Source organism: Anolis carolinensis, chromosome 3 (genome assembly GCF_035594765.1).
Source record: "Anolis carolinensis isolate JA03-04 chromosome 3, rAnoCar3.1.pri, whole genome shotgun sequence".
Classification (NCBI taxonomy): Eukaryota; Metazoa; Chordata; class Lepidosauria; order Squamata; family Dactyloidae; genus Anolis; species Anolis carolinensis.
In genome coordinates, this window is record NC_085843.1 from 113,020,221 (window position 1) to 113,045,131 (window position 24,911).

Consider the following 24,911-nt stretch of genomic DNA (forward strand, 5'->3'; position numbering starts at 1 on the left):
ACATCCCTTTTGCTGCTCTCCTTCAATATCTGTCCTCCAGATTGACTGCCACTTTATGACCCTGTCCTCTGTGGTTTTTACTCCTACTTCCTTTCTCACCCCGAGTTTTAACCTAGTGTTCATGTGGCCCGCCCTTGGTTTTATTGTTCTTTTGATTTTGTTTAATGTAGTGTATATTTTCTTTTATTGTGTTGTTTAATGTGTTATGATTTGTTGTTTTATTATATTTTGTTATATTGTATTGTTCTGGGCATGGCCCCATGTAAGCCGCCCAGAGTCCCCGTTGGGGAGATGGTAGTGGGGTATAAATAAAGATTATTATTATTATTATTATTATTATTATTATTATTATTATTATTATTATTATTTATTAATACACACAATGGCAAGAGAGGTGGTGTTCTATGGGTCTAGCTGCACCCATCTGAGTTTTCAAGAATGTTTGTTTTTGTTTCTTAAAATTGCTTAAATTGGTTCTTTTAAATGAAATCTGGGGCTTTTCTTGACAACCTGCTATGTGTTGGACAATGTGCCAGTATTTCTGATGGAAACCTAAGAACTGTTCATGAAAGTGCAATGCACATGGCTAATCATGGTTTTTGGTTTTGTGTAATAGTTCAGAATGTCATTTTTGAGATGCCTTTATAAGCCCTGAACAACAACATCATGTGGTTACTCTCTGTCAATTAACCGATTAGTCAATATATCAGCTTCTTTTCTGAAGTCACTTCAGTTGGAACAGTTCTGTTTTAGACTAAGGAATTGTTGTAATTAAAGTGACTTCAGAAAAGAACTGGAGATTGTATCAAAGTGATCTGAAATGTGAGCTGTCAGACTTTAAATAAGTGTTTGCATTTGTAGGTCTTCTATACATTAATGTTTTCAGGTGATCCTTTGTTATGTTTTTTTAACTTTTAAATTCAAAAAGCAGATTTTTGAATTATTTAGTTTAATAGAAACCCCAGGTTTGGATTTGCCTCCTTCAAGGCAGCAGTCACTTTCCCTAACATCTCAAAACATTTACCAAGCCTTGAATCTACCCAATCAGTCTATGTTTCTTGGATCTTAGGTGTCAAGAAGGGTTAAGAAGTACATATGGTGAGTGATGAAGAGCCTACTGGGGTCAGGCATAAATAAATCAGAAAGTTGCTTTTGCACGTATAATCATAGAATTATGAGTTGGAAGAGACCACAAGGACCACCCAGTCCCATTCTCTGCCATGCAGTAACACCCATTCAAAGTACTCCTGACAGATGGCCATTCAGCTTCTGACTAAAAGTCTCCAGAGAAGAAGACTCCATCACAATCCAAGGCAACATATTCCACTGTTGAACAGCTCTTACTGTTAGGAAGTTCTTCCTAAGGTTCAGGTGGAAAGAGCTCTGCTGATAGGTGTGCTGGAGATAGAAAAAGTATAGTAAGTTCTTTTTGCCACCTTCACTGCCTCTTAATAGACACAGTGATGCGGCTTTGACAATTTTCAGTTGTATTCATGATCTATTGCACTTGCACTTTAGCCTTCGTCCAGCCCGTTTCATAGATCTTCTTTAAACCAAGATAGATTACAGGCTCTACAGAACTGAATTTACTGTATAGAACCAATTGCATTAATAGCCCTTTCCATTTCAGCATTTCACAGTGAGACTGTTACAGACTTACCAATGGGGGACTTACCAATCCCCCATTGAGGATTTTCCCAATTTTAGCCATTGGAAAAATTCTCAGTGGCAAAAATCAAGTATAAGGTATGTACTGTCACATGTAATGAGGCCAATGATGTGATGGAATCACCCCATTGTTGTCATGAGAGCCATGAAATCCTGACCAGGTCTTGTCAGGACAGCTTTGACATGGATGTTGTATTTCTCCAGACCCAGAGTCCGGGGTTTTTCAACACTATCTCTGAAACCACCTGGGCCAGCTTAGGCAAAGAGGGTGGGTAGGACACTAGCAGCATTCTCATTCTGTCTCTTTGGCCCAACACAAGATACAAATCATTCAAGCCAGCACTAGAATTGATAGGTTTCCTTGTGAAAATGGTAGAATCCTTACGTATGACAGCAATTTTTCCCTGCTGCCCCACCAGTCTGGACTCATGCTGCATCGAGTATCTAGGATGATACTACCAAACTCAGTCCACTCATTATCTAGTTTTGAACCATATTTTTGATACATAAGCAAACCCTACAAACCCTACAGCCGGGCTGTAGCGCAGACTGGTTAGCAGCCAGCTGCAATAAATCACTCTGACCAAGAGGTCATGAGTTCGAGGCCAGCCCATGTTGGGGTGAGCACCCGACAATTAAAAATAAAATATAGCCCCTGCTCGTTGCTGACCTAAGCAAGCCGAAAGATAGTTGCATCTATCAAGTAGGAAATTTAGGTACCACTTATATGTGGGGAGGCTAATTTACGATACCATAAAAATCACCCAGCCACTGTTGGAATGAGGAAGTGCCGTTGCAGTGGATGATGAAGCAGCTGCTCCCCCTGTGGTCGGAATCAAGCATACCCTCAGGAAGCTGGAAGCTGGAGAAGGTTTAAATTGCCTCTGCGTCTGTCTCTGTCTCTGTCTCATGTTATATGGCATTGAATGTTAGCCTTATATGTATACAGGCCTGTAGCGAGGGGGGGGGGTGTTTAGGGGTTCAACCCCCCCCCCCCCCGAAATTTTTCAAGTTATAAAAAAAATCTCGTTTACTCATGAATTTTAACTGGTTAACCAAATCCCCATGCTAAGTCTATGAGATGCAAAACATTAAGAGTCCCTCCAGGCACTATCTCAAGCAGATATTGACAGGTTTGTAGCGAGGAGGGGTATGTGCTAGGGGTTCAACCCCCCCCCCCCCCGAAATTTTCAAAACCCCTCCCGAATTTTTTTTCTGGCTACGGCCCTGTATGTATACAAGGTGATCCGCCCTGAGTCCCCTTCGGGGTGAGAAGGGCGGAATATAAATACTGTAAATAAATAAATAATAAATTTAAAAGCGCAGTTTGACTCAATTTCCCATACAAAACTATTGGCCTCATTATCTATAGAAGAAAGTGAGGACTTCTTAAAAGTTTGTGTAATTACACATAGCTGAAACTATGCTATATAATGGATGGTTGTCTTACAGACACTATGTGATCAACCAAAGGACTCTTACAACATTGTACTATGGTTCCTCTCTGTAAACTAATGATATTTATGACTTTATATCACCCTCAACCTTTAATACTTTAAAGATATTTTAATACTTTAAGGGAGAGACGTATATTTTATTGTGTATAGCTATCTGTATGGTATCCTTTAAGAACAACTACTGGATACACCGGAATATGTTTAGCATATGGAAACATGATGGTAAGAAAGTTCTAATTACCTTACTACTAAGATTTAGTCTAAAGTGGTTCAATTATTACATTCCAATTAGAATCATAGAATCATAGAATCATAGAATAGTAGAGTTGGAAGAGACCTCATGGGCCATCCAGTCCAACCCCCTGCCAAGAAGCAGGAAATTGCATTCAAAGCACCCCCAACAGATGGCCATCCAGCCTCTGCTTAAAAGCCTCCAAAGAAGGAGCCTCCACCACAGTCCGGGGAAGAGAGTTCCACTGCCGAACAGCCCTCACAGTGAGGAAGTTCTTCCTGATGTTCAGGTGGAATCTCCTTTCCTGTAGTTTGAAGCCATTGTTCCGTGTCCTAGTCTGCAGGGCCGCAGAAAACAAGCTTGCTCCCTTCTCCCTATGACTTCCCCTCACATATTTGTACATGGCTATCATGTCTCCTCTCAGCCTTCTCTTCTGCAGGCTAAACATGCCCAGTTCTTTAAGCCTCTCCTCATAGGGCTTGTTCTCCAGACCTTTGATCATTTTAGTTGCCCTCCTCTGGACGCATTCCAGCTTGTCAACATCTCCCTTCAACTGTGGTGCCCAGAATTGGACACAGTATTCCAGGTGTGGTCTGACCAAGGCAGAATAGAGGGGTAGCATGACTTCCCTTGATCTAGACACTATACCCCTATTGATGCAGGCCAGAATCCCATTGGCTTTCTTAGCAGCCGCATCACATTGCTGGCTCATGTTTAACTTGTTGTCCACAAGGACTCCAAGATCTTTTTCACATGTACTGCTGTCTAGCCAGGCGTCCCCCATTCTGTATCTTTGCATTCCATTTTTTCTGCCGAAGTGAAGTATCTTGCATTTGTCCCTGTTGAACTTCATTTTGTTAGTTTCGGTCCATCTCTCTAGTCTGTCAAGATCGTTTTGAATTCTGCTCCTGTCTTCTGGAGTGTTAGCTATCCCTCCCAGGTTGGTGTCATCTGCAAACTTGATAAGCATGCCCTCTAAACCTTCATACAAGTCATTAATAAAGATATTGAACAATATATAAAAGTATATTATTTACATAGGATTATGCTGAGGAATAACGTGATGAACTATCATCTCAAGTAAAGGTGGCACTTAAGTATTCAAATCAATCAGTAAATGATGAGTTGTTAAAACATCTTAAAAGAGAATGATGCATATAAAATTCATCATATAAAAAGTAACGAACCAACCATTAGTTCATTAATCAGTTTAATCTTTCTATTGTTATGTACTGCTTGAAGTTGTTTTCTAGTTTATATTTCTTAATGTTTTGTTTGCTGTTCAGAGCATTTTTGCTATTTGTGAAATCTAAAAGAAATCTAAAAGGGGATATCTATTAAAAAATGGTATACATTATGCATTCTAGATGGCTATACACCTAGACATATCTAATTTAATTTCCTTCAAGGGGATGTACAGCCTATATTTTATCTATTAAAATATTTTATTATACTATACATTTAGTGAAGTTTGTTCAAATTTTGATCTGTCTCTCCAACATCTAAAGTTGACAAATAAAGAACATGTGTTTTATTTATAATTCAATAGTATATAGGTCTTGCAGATATTAGATTGACAAAAATAACCCCCTGATTTATTTCATAATCTATATTTGATGGCTATTCCATTTATTACATAATTAATATTGACAAAAGGGATCAATCACAGAGTAATTGTTGAATTCAGTCATATTATGAATCTCACTCATTTTCTTGAATCAGCTTTCTTCTTGTCTTCAACTCACTATAAATCAGATAATCTGAACCCTAAAGAAAATCCTAAAGAAAGTCTAGATACTTTTTCTTCTTCACTACAACCATCACTATGACACTGAAAAGCCTTTTTAAAAATTGTTTCACCAAAAAATGCCAATGAAACATCTACTGTCATCTGCTTATGGAAGCATTTAACTTTACATCATGTATACTTATCCACAATTTGGTTTATTTTTACGATGTTCTTTTAAAACCCTGCTCCACACCAATAATTTATATTAATCTCTGGTTTGATTAATCTGTTTACTTGGGAGTTATTAGAGAATCTACAGAAGTATTATGTTAAAAACATGGACACAACTGATCCAAATCTAAGTCTTTCCATATTCTAGTAGTGGTTTGAGTGAGAGAATTAACAAGTGCTTTAGACATTACAAACTGAATTAAATACTGTAATTTTAAGCGCAACAGAAAAAACACATATAAAGCTAAATAATTTAATAATCTACACTTTTATAATTAGTGGTGCACTAAAAATTTGGAAACATTCTTCTTACCCTGAAGAAGGTAGACTCCAGTTGCATCTTATCAAATCAAAGGCCACTAAGTTTGCTTGCAGCAGCATCCTAAGCAATCCAAGAAGTTATTGCTCATCATAATTGAAAATAGAAAGTTTCAAATCCAGTTTGCAGGGCTGATGAAATATGTTGAAGCACCTTGCCTTCTTATATATAAAAATTAGCCTAATAAAATGTGTTAATCTAAGTGAAAATTATTTGTATTTTTAAATGATTGCCATATTACAACATGATCATTTAGTAGTTAAATTATTCAATTCTCCCCCTTTTTGGAAACTAAAAATATAAACTAAAACAAAATTTCATGAGCACTGAAAATATATATTCTGTGAAATAAAAATATTTATTTAAATTCCAGTGATTTGACTTCCATTTAAAAGTAAAGCCAGTTAATTCATCGGTATTTTTTGTGCTCAAAAGAAGAAAACAAACAATTATATTTTAAAATCTCTCATGCCTGGATGAAATTCTATGTTCAAATGTTAATGGGTTCTGCATTAAAGTTCTATACAACTGAACAACTTTGGCTTGTTTTCAAATTCAAGACTGTGAAACAGACTTTTTCCATATTATGACCTCACTCCTATGGGTTTTTTCCTCCTGCAAAGTGAGAGTTATTTGAGTTGGATCAATGCCAGAGTTCATTCTCTTGTTCTTTTGCCTTCTGTTCCACATGTTTCTACCCTTCTCAAAAACATTAATTCACAAATGAATCGAGTTACAGAATTTCTTTACCAACAGTAGTTGAAAATGGGAGAGGGAAATGAGAAATATTTTAGTATGTTCTCTCTCAGTCTTAAATTCACTGTTTAAACAATTTTAAATCAATTTGAGGTACAATGAGAAAATAATATAAGGTTTCAGTCAATTATAAAATTGTACAAGTGTTTTACAATGTGCTATTTTATTACAATTAGAATACTGATATGTACGCCTTCCAACAAAGTAGTATATGTAAAAAATCTCTACAATGCTTTGCAGCTCAGATGACTAATACTTTAGAATTTTAACAATAAAATTAGTTTTAAAAAACCCAAAATTAAGCTGGAAACCTTTCTAGCCTAGTCTCAGGCTTGTATACATGATACTTCAGCTTGGTGCATATCTTTTCAGGGTGACAAATATGCTAAAATATATCTTACCATATGTGGTTAAGTGGTCACCTTTGCACCACAGTGTGGGTCTATGTCTGACTGCACATTCTCTTTTGTTCTTACTTGACTATTTTTCATTAGTTGTACAAACAGATAGTGTGGGGCCTTCTGTCACCTATTCACTGTGTTGGGCTGGAACTTGTCAAACTTGTATTTTGTTTCCCAATTGCATGCTGCGTATGTGATTCTATATGGGTAGGTTGTGGTCCAAAGGCCATATGTGTTTACCTTTAGACTTCAGTCCCAGTATGAATCTTCCCATGCATCAATGCCCTTTTCTATAAAAAAATTCTGAATACCTGTTTCATGTAGTGAACGAATGTGGTTCATGCACTGAGCTAATATAGCTTCTTTCTTTAGTTGTTCAAGTTCCATCCTTTTTTATTTTTCCAATAGGTATTGACCTTAACAGCATACCCTTCTTACCTGTCAGTTAGCATTTGCCCCTTGATTCACTGATAAGAGTCAGGGATGGATTTTTTTTGTTCCGTTTTGTTAAAGTGGGATATTAGTACCACCCAAGACTCATTGTTAGAAGGAATTTACCTCACCCCAAGAATTCACACATTTGTAAAGCTGGCTGGTATTTTGAAAAGATAAAGTGTGCACAAATAATGCACAGACTGAAAAATGAAAATGGCCACAATGTGGGAGTTAAAATAAAACACAGAAGTATACCATATATTAATATGTACATTTAGTAAAAAAGTAGAATAAATGTAAATTAATTCCCATGCAACACCGCTCCTCTTAAGTTTCACCACTTTATATGAACCAAAGATAGAAAGAAAATGCAGGTGGGATTGTTGCCACAGAATTGAGACTGTGACTGGCATGTATGCAGGAAACTGACAAATGTCAGGGGCAAGGTTTAGGAAGAAGGTTGGCAATTGGGCCTGGAACGTAACCCCCGCAATAAGTGCGAGAGCACTGTATTAAATATAGTTACAATTATCCATTTTTGTTATTAAACTATAAATATAGCAATATTATGGGTTTTTTCTCGAAGTGACACACCACCCGATTTATGCTTTTTTTGGGGCGAATTTTGACACACCAAGCTCAAAAGGTTGCCCATCACTGTCCTAGAGCCTTTCACTGGCTGTACCAGAATGATGAGGATGCCATGACAAGTGATGAGGGTGTTTGACAAGTTACCCTAAGTGTGGATTGGCATTGAGAACACAGATATGACTAATGTATTCCGGAATAAAGGCAATCATAATTATTATTCAATGGACTAAAAAAAAGGGCACCAAATGTATTACAAGTAATTATAATTTAGAAAATAAAAGTAAATTTTTTAAAAAGGATAAGATTTCATCCTCATAACCTCTGTTTCTGAAACAGCTTTTGTCTTTATTGAAGCTTCAGTACAGGATTTACATTTCTCTGTTCCCACTATCAATTCAGAGATAAAAGAACTGCTTCCAGAAAGAAAATGGATTCTTCTTTCACCTTATGCTCTAACAGATAGAATAGCAATTTATAGTCAGAAAGGAAACCATTTGTTTTCTGTGACTTTTTCACCTCAGAAACAGGCTATTGTTTCATTACATATTTTAAGTGAGGTTTTGATTAAAACTGCATCATTTGGAAAACAAACAGCCATCAAAGAAAGGCAGTAAACCATACCTTCTTATCTTTCTCCAGCCTTCTAAAATTCTATAGAATACTTACATCATCTTATCTTTCTTGATCCTTCTAAATATTTCATTTATAGTATTCCATACAGTCATTCTGCCTCTGTAACATCCATGTATAAATCAACTTGCCATTAATACAATGTCTTTTGCAGAGCTGATCTAAGTAAAATATTATCTACAGAGATTAACCTGAAAACTTATAAATTAGTTTCTCTTTTCAGTGTCCACTAATATTTTGTTATATTATAAAATAAAATAGCAACAAGAAAAAATATGCTGTAAACAGATTCCACGCAGGGAACATTTTTCTGGCCTGTAAGAAAAAATGCAGGTATCACCCCCAAATGCTGTGTCCACAAAAGGAATTAAAACCACATTATTGTATAATCTTCAAACAAGACATATGGTGACCCCAGAAGTTTCATAAGGTTTCCTTAGGGAGGAATATTCAGAGACAGTTTTAGCAGTTCCATCCTCTATATATCCTATAGCCCTTGATATTTGTTGGTAATCTTCCATTCAAGGACTAACCAGGACTGATCCTACTTAGCTTCCAAGATCAGACAGGAGTGAAAGTACACATGCAGTTTTTTTGCCCACATTAACAGCTTCATGCTTACTTCTGAAACTCTAAAATCAGATTTCAATGCAAAAAGAAAAAGAAAAAAGAATGGTTTCCTGGGACACGAGCTTTCTATCTCATTACTGAAAACACATAGATATTTGATTACATCCTAGTGAATCTGAAGAAGCTCATGATCATTCTCATGTGATGTGTGATAGCTGCAATGTCATCTATGGGGTGTCACAACCTAATTTGAAGTTAAACTGCCCCGCTATTGTGTCTGTTTTTTTCAATGTACAAATGCCAAAGAATCCCATCCAAAAGATTCAATTATCTATGAATTCACTTGAAATATAGTAGACATTCTGCTGGAGAAAAGGAACAGACAATGTAGAATATACCTTTCCTGGATATTTGTGAGATAAATACATGTCTCCAGAATCTTTTTTTCATCCACATAGGAAGAAGTCGAATGACCCTCATTACTTTTCAGGAAGACTTAAATGAAAATGTTCTCCTCATGGATGGTTCTGTCTGATTCAGGAGGGTAATAAAACTGCCTGTGAGAGTAATGTTTGATGGAAGCAGTAAATCCACAAAAATGATGAATTAGTTGCAATTGTACCTACATATGATCACTCTGTGCATGGAGTTTCAGATTTGCAGAACTAACGTTTATGCAAAGGTTATTGTGACTTCAGGCAATTACTTGCATACTTTTTACATATTTTTTGTGGAGATTATAATCCTTATTCTTTGAGGGAGAATAATTATCAAGGGATCATTCAATTTCAGAAATACTAGTGAGAAAAAGTATTAGTAAATCTTCAACTGCTGCTGCTGCTCAGTCGTTTAGTCATCTCCGACTCTTCGTGACCTCATGGACCAGTCCACGCCAGAGCTCCCTGTCGGCCGTAATCTTCAACTACATCCTTGCAAATCTGACTTAATAGGGAGTCCACAAATCAGTCTGTTTTAGCTGACCTCAAAACATTTTCCAAAACATCTGAGAGGGAAAAAAAGGCTGTGAATGTGTGTTTCAGAGTAAAAAGTATCCATCAGCTAATCCTCTTTTCTGTCTTTCTGTTTGCCATTTCACAGCTTTTATCTTTCCTATCAACCTGAGCCATATAAGTAATGCTGTAAAAGTTACATTCTCATGAATCATATCACAGTAACTATTGTCTTCTTTATGATCCAGAATTTCCGATGAGACCTCGTAGATTCATGAGAGAAATCCAAGTGTATGAACTTTTTGTTTCTCGGAATAAAAGTGTTCAACAGAAGTAACTGCAAAGTTGGCTTAATATGATTTGCTGAGTGAGCAGAATGGTAGAGCAAACAGTTCCTCCCCCTCAGTATAAAAGTGTGAAGTACCCTATGTACTCATGTTTAAGTCTAGGAATTTTAGTTAAAAAGTCAGCTCAAAAGTCTGGATCAACTTATCGACAGGCCAATGTAAGTACTGTAACTTAACTGATATTAAAAAAGGAACCATCCACTTTTCTGAATAGAATCGCAAATGGGAAGAGCTTATTCCATCCTAGGAGAACTCAAAAGAAGCAGCAACCCTCTCCATCTCTATCTCAAGCTCGATTGGTGGGAACAAGAGAGTGGGCATACCTTCTCGGTGGCTGCCCCTCAGGAAAGATAAAGAGGGGTATAAATAAATATAATAATAAATATAATAATAATAATAATAATAATAATAATAATAATAATAATAGTAATAATAATAATAATAATGACTCTATTGTTGCATCACTTCTGGCCTTTTCAAATACCTGCATGGGAAGATGGTGACTGCAGCTGGGGTAATTGGCCCCCTGAGGATATCTAAAAAGAAGACATGTTCCCTACTGGTCCCTTCCCAATTCTACAAAATAACCTTCAACTTACCTATAGATCAGGGGTCCCCAAACTAAGGCCCGGGGGCCGGATGCGGCCCATCGAAGCCATTTATCCGGTCCCCAGGGCACAAGGGCAGAAGGGGGTTGGGATAAATGACCCAAGGGGTCTCTTCTTCTCTTACAATTATTATTATTATTGTTGTTGATGTTGTTGTTGTTGATGTTATTATTATTATTAGCATTGAGGCTGGGTGGCCATCTGTCAGGGGTGCTTTGCTTGTGCTTTTGATGCACAAAGGCAGAAGGAGGTTGGACTCAATGGCCCAAAGGGTCTCTTCCAACCCTCTTTTTTATTATTGTTGTTATTATTATTATTAATTATTATTGCTCGGTGGCCAACTATAGTCCGGCCATCCAACGGTCTGAAGGATTGTGAACTGGCCTCCTGTTTAAAAAGTTTGGGGACCCCTGCTATAGATCATATCAAAATCCATAAATTTGGTCACAAAACCTGCCCTCAATGTATGCATAAGTATATAAGGTATTCAAAACCAACCAAATTATTATGATACCTGAGGGAAAAATCCCATTAGGTCTTCCTGCCTTACCTCATAGTAAAACTATTGTCTTGATAAAAATCTGCTGGCAACTCATTATACTCCATCTCCAATATCTGTTCCTAATGTTTGAGCTGACTGAGGGTCCATCTACAAAGGGCAAATGCATTGGGGCGTGGGCTAATGGACTCGGGAGCTTATCACATTGAGATATAATCTGCCTACATCAGTATGCATTCCATTTTTTTTTTAGGACTGGATGCTTCCTGTATTGAGACAGGATGCATACTCTCCTCATCACACCTGATTATTACAATTCTTATGATTTGAAAATACTGTGCTTTGACTCATCACACCACGGAAGACTGGCTCCTCCAATCGATTCAAAACACCCCCTAGATCACTCTGTGATGCTGATGGGATCATCGTTGTTGATGGGATGCATACAGGTTTTCCAATCACACAAAAACAGTGCTTCAGCAATGGAAAAATGTGTAGTATTTTAAAAAATGTGATTAGATTCCCGTCTGCAAATAATCCGTTTCTGTGACACTTTGCATACAGATTCTGATGGAATACTGACGGGATGGGGCAAATGTCATGTGATGGGACCCATTTGAAATCATTCTCAAACAGTCTCAGAAATTGAGTATTTCTTAATGTGATAAGGTCCTCAGCGGCATCTGGTATGTCCACATGATGTATGGAGTCCATTCATTAAAAAAAGTTGTGGAATGCTCTGGAGCTTCCTTGAAGCTCTGGAGCTGACACATATTTTCTGTTAGTGTGAACAGTTATGCTGCTTCCTATTTGGAAGCAGTTGTGCCTGTTCACACAGCAATCCCGCTTTCCCTGGGCTCAGGCAGCCTGGGGACACAGGATGGCACTTACCTTCCCTTTCTTATCCTAGGCTTAACAATGACCATGAAACTGGTGGCCATCATCACTCGTCACATCCACTGACACTAGCTGGAGTGACGGAGTGATTGGAGAAGGGAAGCGAGAAAGGAGGGAGTGATTCCTCCTTTCCCCCTTTTCCTCTCTCGCATTTCTCCTAGAAATAGAAAAATCACAGTCACCTTTAACATACAACCTACAGCCAAAGAAAATAAATTCTATCTAATCTATCAATCTCTTGAAACTGATGAGTCTAGTTAATATGGCAGACAATCTTGAAGAAGTTGGTAGCATAAGCTTATGCTATCAACTTCTTTATCCCAGCTAGTCTCTAAGGTACTACAAGATCCTTTTGCATCTAGACTAACATGGCTATGTCTTCATAAACCAATTAAATAATTCATATAACTATATCTACACCAGTTGATATTCTATAATATTCCCGACAGTAATGTATAATTTGGTAGCATCTTGAATGAGACTGATCTAATAAATAATATATAACCCTTCGCTTTTCAGTACTTTGTGCAGTTGCTTCTCTGTTTTTACTCTAATTAAATTTATGAGTTTTAGCATTTATGTCTAACTGTCTAGTACAAACTAGAATCGACACAGTGAATTAATTCCTGGATGAAAAATCAACATGTAAACTCAATTCATTCAATGAGTTTACTCCAGTTAGCATTAGCAATTATATTTAGGCCATCCAACATTACACTGAAAAACAGAGATTTATTTGTTTTCATTTTCAATTTAAGGTTATGTGGGTAGTAGTTATTAAATTAACAACTATGTCACAATATCAAATTTTAACTGTGTAATAATACAATAATTGCATCTAATTATAATTTGCAGTCATTCTAATTTATTTTACAATATAAATCCACTATGACCTTATATCAGGACATATTATTTCAAACTTTTGTATGAAATAGGGTTTTGGTGTCCTTTATGATTAATTTGACGTGGGACACCTTGGGTTCTACCTTAAGAAAAAAAAAACAGGATATCAATTAAATAAAGAAATAAATAAATCGGACATACACATCTACAATAGGTGCTATTCAGTTCTGAATAATTTTTGTCCAACATTTAAACAGATACTATTGAAAAATAACTTTGCCCTAAAATCAATTCACGCTGTTTATTGAGGTACAGAAGCCCCCAATGGCGCAGTGGGTTAAACCCTTATGCCGGCAGGACTGCTGACTTGAAGGTTGGGTGAGAGAAGCCTCCCACAAGGATGGTAAAAATATCAAAACATCGGGCGTCCTCTGGGCAAGGTTCTTGCAGACAGCTAATTTTCTCACACCAGAAGTGATTTTCAATTTCTCAAGTCACTACTGACACACACACACACACAAACTGAGGTACATATTTCCATTCTAACGTATATCTGAGTTACGATCTTTGTTGTATTGCATTCTGTTCATAGGATCCAGTTCTACCTTCTACTAATAGAACAGTAGGATCCAATTGGTCTGGGAGGGGACAATCTTCCTTTCAAACTGGTCTTTCGCTGTGAGGACATACATTTCCAGATGGAAGGCAGTCCTGACAAGGGTTTGCTTGACATGCCTTCTTCCTCTTGGCACGTTTCTCTCTTTTGCCCTCTGTTTGTGCCTCTTCAAAATTCATGGCACCGTTGGTAACAGCTGACCTCCAGTTAGAACTCTTGAGTGCCAGGGATTCCCAGTTCTCAGTGTTTATGCCACATTTTTAAAGGTTAGCCTTATGCCCATCTTTAAATCTTTTTTCTCTGACATGTGAATATTACAGAAGAATAACAATTCAACAATCGTGTCCATGTTTTTATAGTACCAACTCCAAATATTTCTAATGTAATCACTTCTTATCCCAAATGGTTATGCTGACTAAAAAAATCTATTTGGATTATTAGACTTTGTCAGATGACTTCTTAGATTTGTTTAAATAGATTATAGTTGCTATCAAAAACTTTCAGATAAAAATATCCTTATTGCACCTTCTTCATATATTGTTTTGGGCCAAGGAATACATTGTCACACCTTACAAAATTTACGTGATACTATACTCTGAATTTAAATTGTTTAAATAACAAAAACCAGAAAGTATAAATTACAGATATAATGCACTTGAAAATTCATAGATCTGCACAATGTTAAGTGAAAAAATGTTTTTTGATATAGATAAAGATCAAAATAATTTTTACTCTTACAACTGCATTGCTAAATGTTATTTGATTTGGCCAGGTTTTCTTGATATACCCTTTCTTTGAAAGCTGAGTCTTTCCACCTAATGGCTTGATTTTTATAGTGATAAACCTGCATATCAAAACTAAATGGATAAAAGGTCCTACAGTTACTTTAGAATAAAAAAGTTGATATATTACAAATGGATCTTCTGCTCTATTTCTCTATTGCATTTGTTAACTCATAGCCATCAACAAATGGTGGCGCTAGCTGTAATTAGATTTCTGTAATTCAAAGGTGAATGTACAAACTATAATATTTTTAAAAAATTACAGCAGTACATCAAAGACAATATGTGCCATGAGATGTTTTAGGCAGTGAGCCAGGCAGCTGCCTTCATGTGGAAAAGAACTCATTTTTTAAAAAAAGAAGTGACATCATGCGAAATGGAAAAAAAGTTTATTTTGTTATCGAACCTCTTAGCAAATTAGCAAAAATTCTATATCAGAATAGCAAATCACTAAAAACATAAGTACAATATTGGAAAAGCAGAAACAATCTCAATGAAATCTGTATGACAGAGAAAATTATCATTGCTCCCATTATTTCTAACCACAAATATTTTGCAGACTTACGATGTATGTGATGTTCTGTTTTCTGGATTCTTTGGCTCAACGCCACTTTTTCCTTGGAAAAAAGAAATAAAGTAATATTAATAAATAATCCATAATTAGCTATGGAAAAAGTTAAAGTTTCCAAAATGCATATTAACACACCTTTTAAAGGAAAAGGTAGAAGACTACAGGAATCACACTCAAAATTTGTCAATTGGGAAAAACAATCCAAGCCTTGTAGCAATGCTTAATCAATGCTTAAATATGTTAATAAATGATATCATCAGTTGTCCACACAATATTAATTTTGTATTCCTTTTGTACCACATGTCAATGGCTCAAAGGGTCTCTTCCAACCCTCTTTATTATTATTATTATTATTTATTTATTTATTAACATTGAGGCTGGGTGGCCATCTGTCAGAGGTGCTTTGCTTGTGCTTTTGGTCCACAGAGGCAGAAGGGGGTTGGACTAAATGGCACAAGGGGTCTCTTCTAACCCTCTTTATTATTATTATTATTATTATTATTATTATTATTATTATTATTATTATTATTAACATTGAGGCTGGGTGGCCATCTGTCAGGGGTGCTTTGCTTGTGCTTTCGGTGCACAAAGGCAGAAGGGGGTTGGACAAAATGGCCCAAGGGGTCTCTTCCAACCCTCTTTATTATTATTATTATTATTTATTAACATTGAGGCTGAGTGGCCATCTGTCAGGGGTGCTTTTGTTGTGCTTTCGGTGCACAAAGGCAGAAGGGGGTTGGACTCAATGGCCCAAAGGGTCTCTTCCAACCCTCTTTATTATTATTATTGCTGTTATTATTATTATTTTATTATGACACAGCAAAAAAGATAGATATGCTGGATTTCGTATTACAAAATCACAAGTCGAACACTTCCCAAGTGTCTAGGACTGTGTGATGTATTTTCAGATGATGCTTGCAGATCCCAGTAGGGTGGTCTTTTGTAGTTGGCAGATCGTGATTATTATTATTATTATTATTATTATTATTATTATTAACATTGAGTCTGGGTGGCCACCTGTCAGGGGTGCTTTGCTTGTGCTTTCGGTGCACAAAGGCAGAAGGGGATTGGACTCAATGGTCCAAAAGGTCTCTTCCAACTCTCTTTATTATTATTGCTGTTATTTATTTATTTATTTATTTATTTATTTATTATTATTATTATTATTGTTCGGTGGCCCTCCAATGGTCTGAAGGATTGTGAACTGGCCCCCTGTATAAAAAGTTTGGGGACCCCTGGGCTATTGTACCCAAATGCCTTCTTCTAGTCTCTCCCCAGATGCAGGACATTGGTTAGATATATCGGCTTAAGTGGCTGAGGGGGAAAAGGAAAGGGCCTGTGGATGTTAGGAATGGTGGGAGTTGAAGTCCAAAATACCTGGAGGGCTGAAGTTTGCTCAGGCCCGTGTTAGATGCTCTGAAATGACAAAGCAGCATGACCCTTGCACCCATTGGGGATACATTTCATAGATACCTGAAACTCCATATAATAGTAAACTCTATATTTTGACTTTACTTGGGCTGGAAGGATACTATAGAATAGCACTGGATGACCTAGTCAGGTTCACAAACACTCCAAGAAGGGATCTTTTTTTTCAGCATGAGTAAGTGAAACCATGGATATTAGATCCACAGATAAAAGGATCACATTGTAGTTAAGAAAGATTTCTGAATAGCCAGATTACTTATTGTTTTCATGTCACCATGAAAGTTTCAATGGGCATGCAGTAGGAGAGATGTGAAATATAGTTGGAAAAGGGAAGATTTCCATTGATTACATCTTTTCCTTTATTTCGTTTTATAAAAGAACTAGCTGTGGCCGGCCACGCGTTGCTGTGGCGAAGTATGGTGGTATGGGAAATACAGTATTGAGGAATTGGTGGTAGTTAAGGTAAAGGGTAAACATTTTCCCCTGACGTTAAGTCCAGTCATGTCTGATTCTGGGGGTTGGTGCTCATCTCCATTTCTAAGCCGAAGAGCCGGCGTTGTCCGTAGACTCCTCCAAGGTCATGTGGGATGACTGCATGGAGCGGCGTTACCTTCCCACCGGAGCAGTGCCTATTTATGCACTCACATTTGCATGTTTTGAACTCTGGGTTGGCAGAAGCTGGGGCTAACAATGGGGGCTCTCTCCGCTCCCCCAATTCAAACCTACGGCCTTTCGGTCCAGAAGTTCAGCAGCTCAGCGCTTTAACACGCTGCGCCATCAGGGGATATTATTTCCTAAAAGTTGTGAATATACAATATTTCTGATTGTTTTTTTTTTGGGTTTTTTTGTCTCTTGGAGGCAAGTATGAATGCTGCAATTAGGAAAAATGATTAGGATGTAATGGCCTTGCAGCTTTAAAGCCTGGCTGTTTCCTCTGAGTGTTGTTCTTTATTTAGTGTTCTGATTTTAGAGATTGTATTGTTCTGTTTTATTATACCACATTAATTTTTATATATTCTGATTTTAGTGTTTTTGAATACTTGGAGCCAGATTGTATTCATTTTCACGGTTGACCGCAACACAATAATAATAATAATAATAATAATAATAATAATAATAGTAATAATAATGACTTTGGTAATACACAGTGCTTCGCTGCCTTCGCAGCTTCCTTTCTGGAAGAATCCTTTCTTGGGAGGTGGTAGCTGGCCCTGATTGTTTCCTTTGTGGAATTTCCAATTTCACTGCTTTATTTACTTTCTTTATTTCTTTATTTACTGTCCTGGTTTTAGAGATTATATTGTTCTGCATTATTCTATCCCAGAAATTATTTCATATCAAAGTAGAATCTCACTTATCCAACATTTGCTTATACAATGTTCTGGATTATCCAACGCAGTCTGCCTTTTCAAAATCAATGTTTTTGTAGTCGGTGTTTTAAATTCATTGTGATATTTTAGTGGTAAATTTGTAAATACAGTACAGTAGAGTCTCACTTATCCAACATAAATGGGCCGGCAGAATGTTGGATAAGCGAATATGTTGGATAATAAGGAGGCATTGAGGAAAAGCCTATTAAATATCAAATTAGGTTATGATTTTACAAATGAAACACCAAAACATCATGTTATACAACAAATTTGACAGAAAAAGTAGTTCAATACGCAGTAATGCTATGTAGTAATTACTGTATTTATGAATTTAACACCAAAATATCACGATATATTGAAAACATTGACTACAAAAATGCGTTGGATAATCCAGAACATTGGATAAGCGAGTGTTGGATAAGTGAGACTCTACTGTAATTACTACATAACATTACTGTGCGTGGAACTACCTTTTCTGTCAAATTTGTTGTATAATATGATGTTTTGGTGCTTAATTTGTATAACGATTACCTAATTTGATGTTTAATCGGCTTTTCCTGAATCCCTTCTTATTATCCAACATATTCACTTATCCTGCCGGCCTGTTTATGTTGGATAAGTGAGACTCTACTGTATATTGATAATCTTAAATCATCTGCTTAGAACTGGATTATATGAGGCCCCTTCTTCACAGCTGTATAAAATGCACACTGAAGTGGATTATATGGCAGTGTGGAGTCAAGATAATCCAGTGCAAAGCAGATAATATAAGATTATAAATGGGTTATATAGCTGTGTAGAAGGGCCTTGAATCTACACTGCCATATAATCCAGTGCAAATTAGATAATCTGTGGAAGAAGCCTAAGTGAGGCCTAAATCTGCCTGTCCCCTAACTGAACCCTGGCTGTCCCTTGGCTGAATTGGTTTCTAGGAGACGAAGTGGGCAGAGATTAGCCCTCTAAACTGGCAGCAATTGGATAAAAACAAGTATTGCTCTCCCTCTAATTAGGACTTTATTTTTCTTTTCTTTTTGCTGTATCAACCCTGAGGCGTGGGTGATGGGTTCTGTTGTCAAATTTCGAGGTTGGGGGGCCTGTACTTTTGTTGTTTTGTGGGTCGCCGTGATGCCATCACTCTTTTATATATATAGATAGATGCAAGATACTTTTAAAAAAAACAAAAAAACAAAAACAAACCCATACATCTCTTCTATAAATGTTTTGCTCCCAAACTTAGGCTAGTAATTAGGCTGCCTTTTGGCCTAGTGATTTAATTTTTAGGACAGTCTGCAAACTTCAATCAATGTTGGACTAGCGATTATAATTTTGAAGTATATTATTTTTTACCTTTCTGATTTGTCTATTTTACATATGTCTGTATTTTCTGTGCTTAACAAATAAAATAATATTGCAGACTACAGTAATACTGAAAAGTTATTAATACCTAGGCACTTGCATAACATTATTGCTTTGAAATAACTAATGTTCTCAGAGCAGAGGCCAAAGAGTTCCCCCTAAAACATATCTTCCTGAGCCATTTCTGAAAGTTACCTTCTCTCTTGAGCTACAAGGAACTAGTAGCAGTGAGAGGAAATTACCAAAGGTGTATTTGTACTCTTCTGGGCTGGAGTCGAGATGCTGTTCTTTGATTTGTAACATGGTAAACTGGTCTAAATTTTAAAGTAACTCTCCAAGGTGTTGAACATCCCCCAGTAGGTTTACCTCCTCAGATAGCTCATTTTAAGGTAAAGGTTTTCCCCTGACGTTAAGTCCAGTCGTGACCAACTCTGGGGGTTGGTGCTCATCTCCATTTCTAAGCCGAGGAGCCAGCGTTGTCCATAGACACCTCCAAGGTCATGTGGCCGGCATGACTGCATGGAGCGCTGTTACCTTCCTGCTAGATTGGTACCTATTTATCTACTTACATTTGCATGTTTTCGAACTGCTAGGTTGGCAGGAGTGCTCTCAGTCTAAAACCGACCTTCTAATATCAGAGCCACTGGCTGTAATTGTGTCAACCTCTATTCATATTTCTACTTATTTTGGAGTGAATCCAACTGAGGTCAATTGGGCTTATTTCTGAAGAAATATTTGCAGGAGTGTACTGCTAAGTCCATAAATACCTAGTTATAATGTCTCTACTGAGATGTGAGGCATCTGTCTGAGGACAAACTACAGGACAGATCCTGAAATGCCTGGGAAAACTGATATATAAAATATCCAATTGCAAAACAGAAACAAAATATCACCTGGACATATATTTCATAAATATATTTATCAAATATCTGGATTAATTTTAACCACCAGCCAGTAACATCAAAAACAAAGTCAATGTTTTCTTTGGTTTTCTGTGTAATCTAATTTCTGTTATTTAGAATATTCTTTTGGTTATCTCTCTCTTAAAGGAGGAACACTTATTGTTAGGAGACCTATTAAATTAATAATTGCAGAGTGCACAGAAAGCACTATGGTAGTCTACAGATAAAAGTGTAATTATACTTTAAGAACTGAAGAAGGAATTGAATGAAATGCAAGTGTTAAGGCTTTTTATTTCTTATAAAATGCCCAGTAATCTAGGCTACTGTGGTTCTGAAATAAATATCTTGAGCCTATTGCTACAATATCCCATGGACCCCTGAGTGTGTCAGTTTGGAGAAGGACATTTAAAATTCTCAACCAGAGATCGCTCCTCATGCCTTATACAGCTTCAAGTTCTGGAGTCTGGGAAATGTACTGGAGTCAGTTTTCAGGTAGAGGCAAAAGGCTGTAAAGCAGGCATGGGCAAACTTTGGCCCTCCAGGTGTTTTGGACTCCAACTCCCACAATTCCTAACTTAAGTGGCTGAGGGGGAAAAGGAAAGGGCCTGAGGCTGTTAGGAATTGAGGGAGTTGGAGTCCAAAACACCTGGAGGGCCAAAGTTTGCCCATGCCTGCTGTAGAGGGTGTACTGTTATCCTAAGTTGTCTAGGATACTTCCCCAAAGAAACATTTGCTGTTCCCTCCAACTACCATCAGCCTCCCATCTTGCACATTGTTAAGGAGGTTTCCTAACCCTTGTGATCGGAATTGGGAATAAGTACAGCTCTACCTCTTTAAGTTATCATATGATCTAAAATATATGTATAGTCCTATACTTTATTAATCAGCATTGTGAAATATTAATGAATTCATAACAACCAATTAATAAAGAAACCAAAATGAGTTTTATGCATTTTAGGTATATTGGTAGCAAAATGTAAATACAATACTTTTAGTGTATACAGTTGTCATTGTTTTAGAAAGGGAAGCACAAAACACATTTTTTTAAAAAAAAAATCTAGCTCAATTACCTAACAGCAGGATATAAGGAGGAGAATTCATCCCAAGTATAGGACCTATTCCTCTATTTCTGAACTCATATTTAAAATACAACAATAGCTGTCAAATCCTCTCCCATATCAATTTATCTTGTTCACATAAGATCAATATTTCCATCAAATACTGTTGCAAAGTGAAAGTTAGTCTTACTTTGATTGTTGTGCCCTGTAGAAACATGCTGTGAGTCCTAAAAGAGCAAAAACATGAAATAGTTACACTAGCAGATCAATTAAAACCACGAAGCAGAACAGTGAATGTTACCCAATAGGAATAGCAAACAGCTTCATTATGAATCTAGTGATCACTTATTTTCATGGATAAAACCCATGGAGGTTCCTAGTCTGATGAGCATAAGAAAAAGTTTGATTTTGCAGTGGGCATGTCTCTCCTGGCAGGGGGAGAATTGGGGGTAAGTAAATTTGCCTAAGAAAACCCTATGAAATTCATTGACTTGCCATACATCAACATACAACTTGAAGGCACATACACATGCAAGTTACTTGAGTTCACATGTCCCTCTGAATATGTCAATTTCTAGAAATGGGGTGAAGCTGATCCTACCTTCAATATATGTACATTTCTAACACTTCCAATACATTTAAGTGAAAAAATACTGCATACAAAATTATGTGCTCTTCTGAAAAACATGTTGATAAAAAGTGTCTATATGGAACATCCACTCAATCATTCATTATTCAATGAGAAAATGCACACCATATAGACTTTATACAGGCAATCCCCAAGTTACAAACAAGGGTTCTTTTGCAGCCTGTGTCCCCATTCAGAAGATTTCACCTTACTGATTGATTTTTTTTTTCGTGTCAGGAGCAACCGGAGTTGCTTCTGGAGTGAGAGAATTGGCCGTCTGCAAGGACGTTGCCCAGGGGACGCCCGGATGTTTTGATGTTTCACCATCCTTGTGGGAGGCTTCTCTCATGTCCCCGCATGGAGCTGGAGCTGATAGAGGGAGCTCATTCACGCTCTCCCCAGGTGGGATTCGAACCTGGCAGCTTTCAAGTCAGCAACCCAACCTTCAAGTCACTTAGTCCACTACGCCATCTGGGGGCTCCTTGATTATTTATTGATTTATTTATTTATTGATTACTGATTGATTATTTAGGGACACTCACTGAGAGTAGTCTCACTGGTGGGCTCAATGATTGAATGGGGTTGGTGAGGTCAGTCACCATTCTATTGAGCAGCTGATCTCAAAGTGTGCTCCATGGAGCCCATGGGGCTCCACAGTGTATACTGAGGGACTCCATGCTTCCCTTCTTCTCCTCTCTCCCCTCCTTGCTTTCCCTCCTCTTGCCTGCTCCTCCCTCTCCCCCGCTTGCTGCCAAAAGCCCTTTCCCCTCAACCCCCTTGCTGCCAAAAGCCTAGTTTCCTCGCTTCCCTCACCCCAAGAGCTTTTTTTCTCCCCTCCCTCATTCCCAAAAGCCTCCTGCCTCCCAAAGACTGGGTGGCCATCTGTTGGGGGTGCTTTGTGTTTTTTTCTGCATAGCAGAAGGGAGTTGAACTGGATGATTCCTGGGGTTGCTCCTATTATTATTATTATTATTATTATTATTATTATTATTATTATTATTATTATTATTACAAAGGCTGAGTGGCCATCCGTTGGAGGTGCTTTGATGGTGCTTTTCCTGCATAGCAGAAGAGGGTTGGGCTGGACGGCCCCTGAGGTCTTCTACTGAAATATTGTTACATTTATGTTGGTCAAAAAGTTTGTCCATTCCTGATATAAATACATCAGATATAATAAAATATATAATAAAATATATAAACATTTCTTAGGGTGCCATGAGAAACTTTTGCTTCAAAAAGGGCTCAGTGGTTGTAAAAGTTTGAGAATGCTTGCTATAGAAGATTGTGACGCTCAGCATTAGTCTTGATGTTAACAATGTTAACTGGGCACTGCTACACAATTTAGATAATAACACACCACAGGCTACCGTGGTGTAGTGGTTTGAGCATTGGATTACAATTATGGAGTTCCAGAAACCCACTGGGAGACCCAAGGTGTGTTAGAGACTGTCAGATGCAGACAATCTCATGACAGATTCTCCTTAGAGCAGCCAGACATCGGAAATGACTCGAAGGCACACAACAACAACAACAACAACAACCCCAAAAACTTTTATACATCTGTTTATTCCTTATGATGAAAGTCCAAGACATCAAGTTCCCCTTTTCTTCTGTCAATGCACAACATCAAATCTCTTCAAAGTGCAGTACTGCAACACTACACTACTGATTATTTATAAAGTGGCTGATGTAATACATTAACAATTAAATATTTTAAATAGCTCAATTTAACATGTATCATTTACTTCCTCATAACTGTACCAGTATAATTATACTTTGATCCAGGCATCCTCAAACTGCGGCCCTCCAGCTGTTTTGGCCTCCAACTCCCAGAATTCCTAACCATTGAACAAGCTGACTAGGGCTTCTGGGATTTGAAGTTTGGGGCAAAGAGATATTAATTCGTTATGTATATGTAAGTAATAGCTGATGAGGAATATCTGTGCATAATAATAATAATAATAATAATAATAATAATAATAATAATAATAATAATAATAATAATAATGGTGATATGTGTTGTTGAATATTATCTTCACTCATTTAGTTGTTTGTGGTACAATATCAATTTACCTGCATAATAAAAACACACATTCACATTGCCAAGGCCTACAATCAATTGTTCTTGCACACATTTGCTAGCATAACAGGCCTTTATTCCCCTTGCCTTCCCCATATAGCAGTTCTGCTGTGCCCCCACTGGTTCTACTTATGGCAGCAGCACCATCAAGGTACTTATTTTGTGGGATTCTGAGCAATAAATTCAAGTATAAACAAGATTTACAGCACAATATGCTCATTTATTAGTAAGTTTATAATTAGGATTACACATTTTTAACTATTGCTTCCATTTTATTTTTAGAGTATCTTTCAAGGTGAAGCCTCCTCAAGAGAGTTTATAAAGACAAAACTTTAAAACAGTGAACCATAAGTCCAATTAATTGAAAAACAGTATAATGGTACTTTTGACTGTTGTTGTTTTTAATCCTTTTATTGTTGTTCTATTTACATATTGCTGCTGCTTTCTACAGAGTTACTTGCAGGAACACCTCAGCAAGCAAGAGTCCAAAAATGGCAGGCTAAAACCCAGCATCTCAATCCATGGCTGATACTGGATGAGAAACTCCCTCCTGGGTACACAGAAGACTGGGCAAGTTGGAAGGCATTGAACAGACTTGTGCTCTGGAACCACAGGATGTAGAGCTAATCTTAAGAAATGGGGCTACAGACTGTAGTCCACAACATGTGAGTGTGGAGAAGAGCAAACCACAGACCACTCACTACAATGCAGCCTGAGCCCTGTGACATGCTTCTCACAGCAACACCAGAGGCACTCCAAGTGGCCAGCTTCTGACCAAAGGAAATAGGGTATAATGTCACGTTTTAAACTCTGTGTTTTTATTAACTGTACCCTTAATTCGCTTCTGACATGATAAATAAAATAAATAAATCATGCAAACCTGCAGTAAGGACAATTAATTAATTTTTAAACAGTATAACTAGTTAAGGAGACTAATTTAGTTGTGAAAAGCTGCAG

At 37.2% G+C, this 24,911-nt stretch overlaps 1 protein-coding gene across 3 annotated transcripts in view; it reads right to left on the minus strand.

Annotated features, from left to right (window-relative positions):
* aff3 (ALF transcription elongation factor 3) overlaps positions 1–24,911 on the minus strand; it is a 328,454-nt gene that overhangs the window by 134,267 nt on the left and 169,276 nt on the right. For all 3 annotated transcript variants that reach the window (XM_016997240.2, XM_062975376.1, XM_008120270.3), the window contains exons 5-6: positions 21,437–21,473; positions 15,127–15,178 (exon numbers count right to left, since the gene is read on the minus strand). In XM_016997240.2, coding sequence (XP_016852729.2) covers positions 15,127–15,178; positions 21,437–21,473 — 89 coding nt within the window. The remainder of the gene's footprint in view (positions 1–15,126; positions 15,179–21,436; positions 21,474–24,911) is intronic.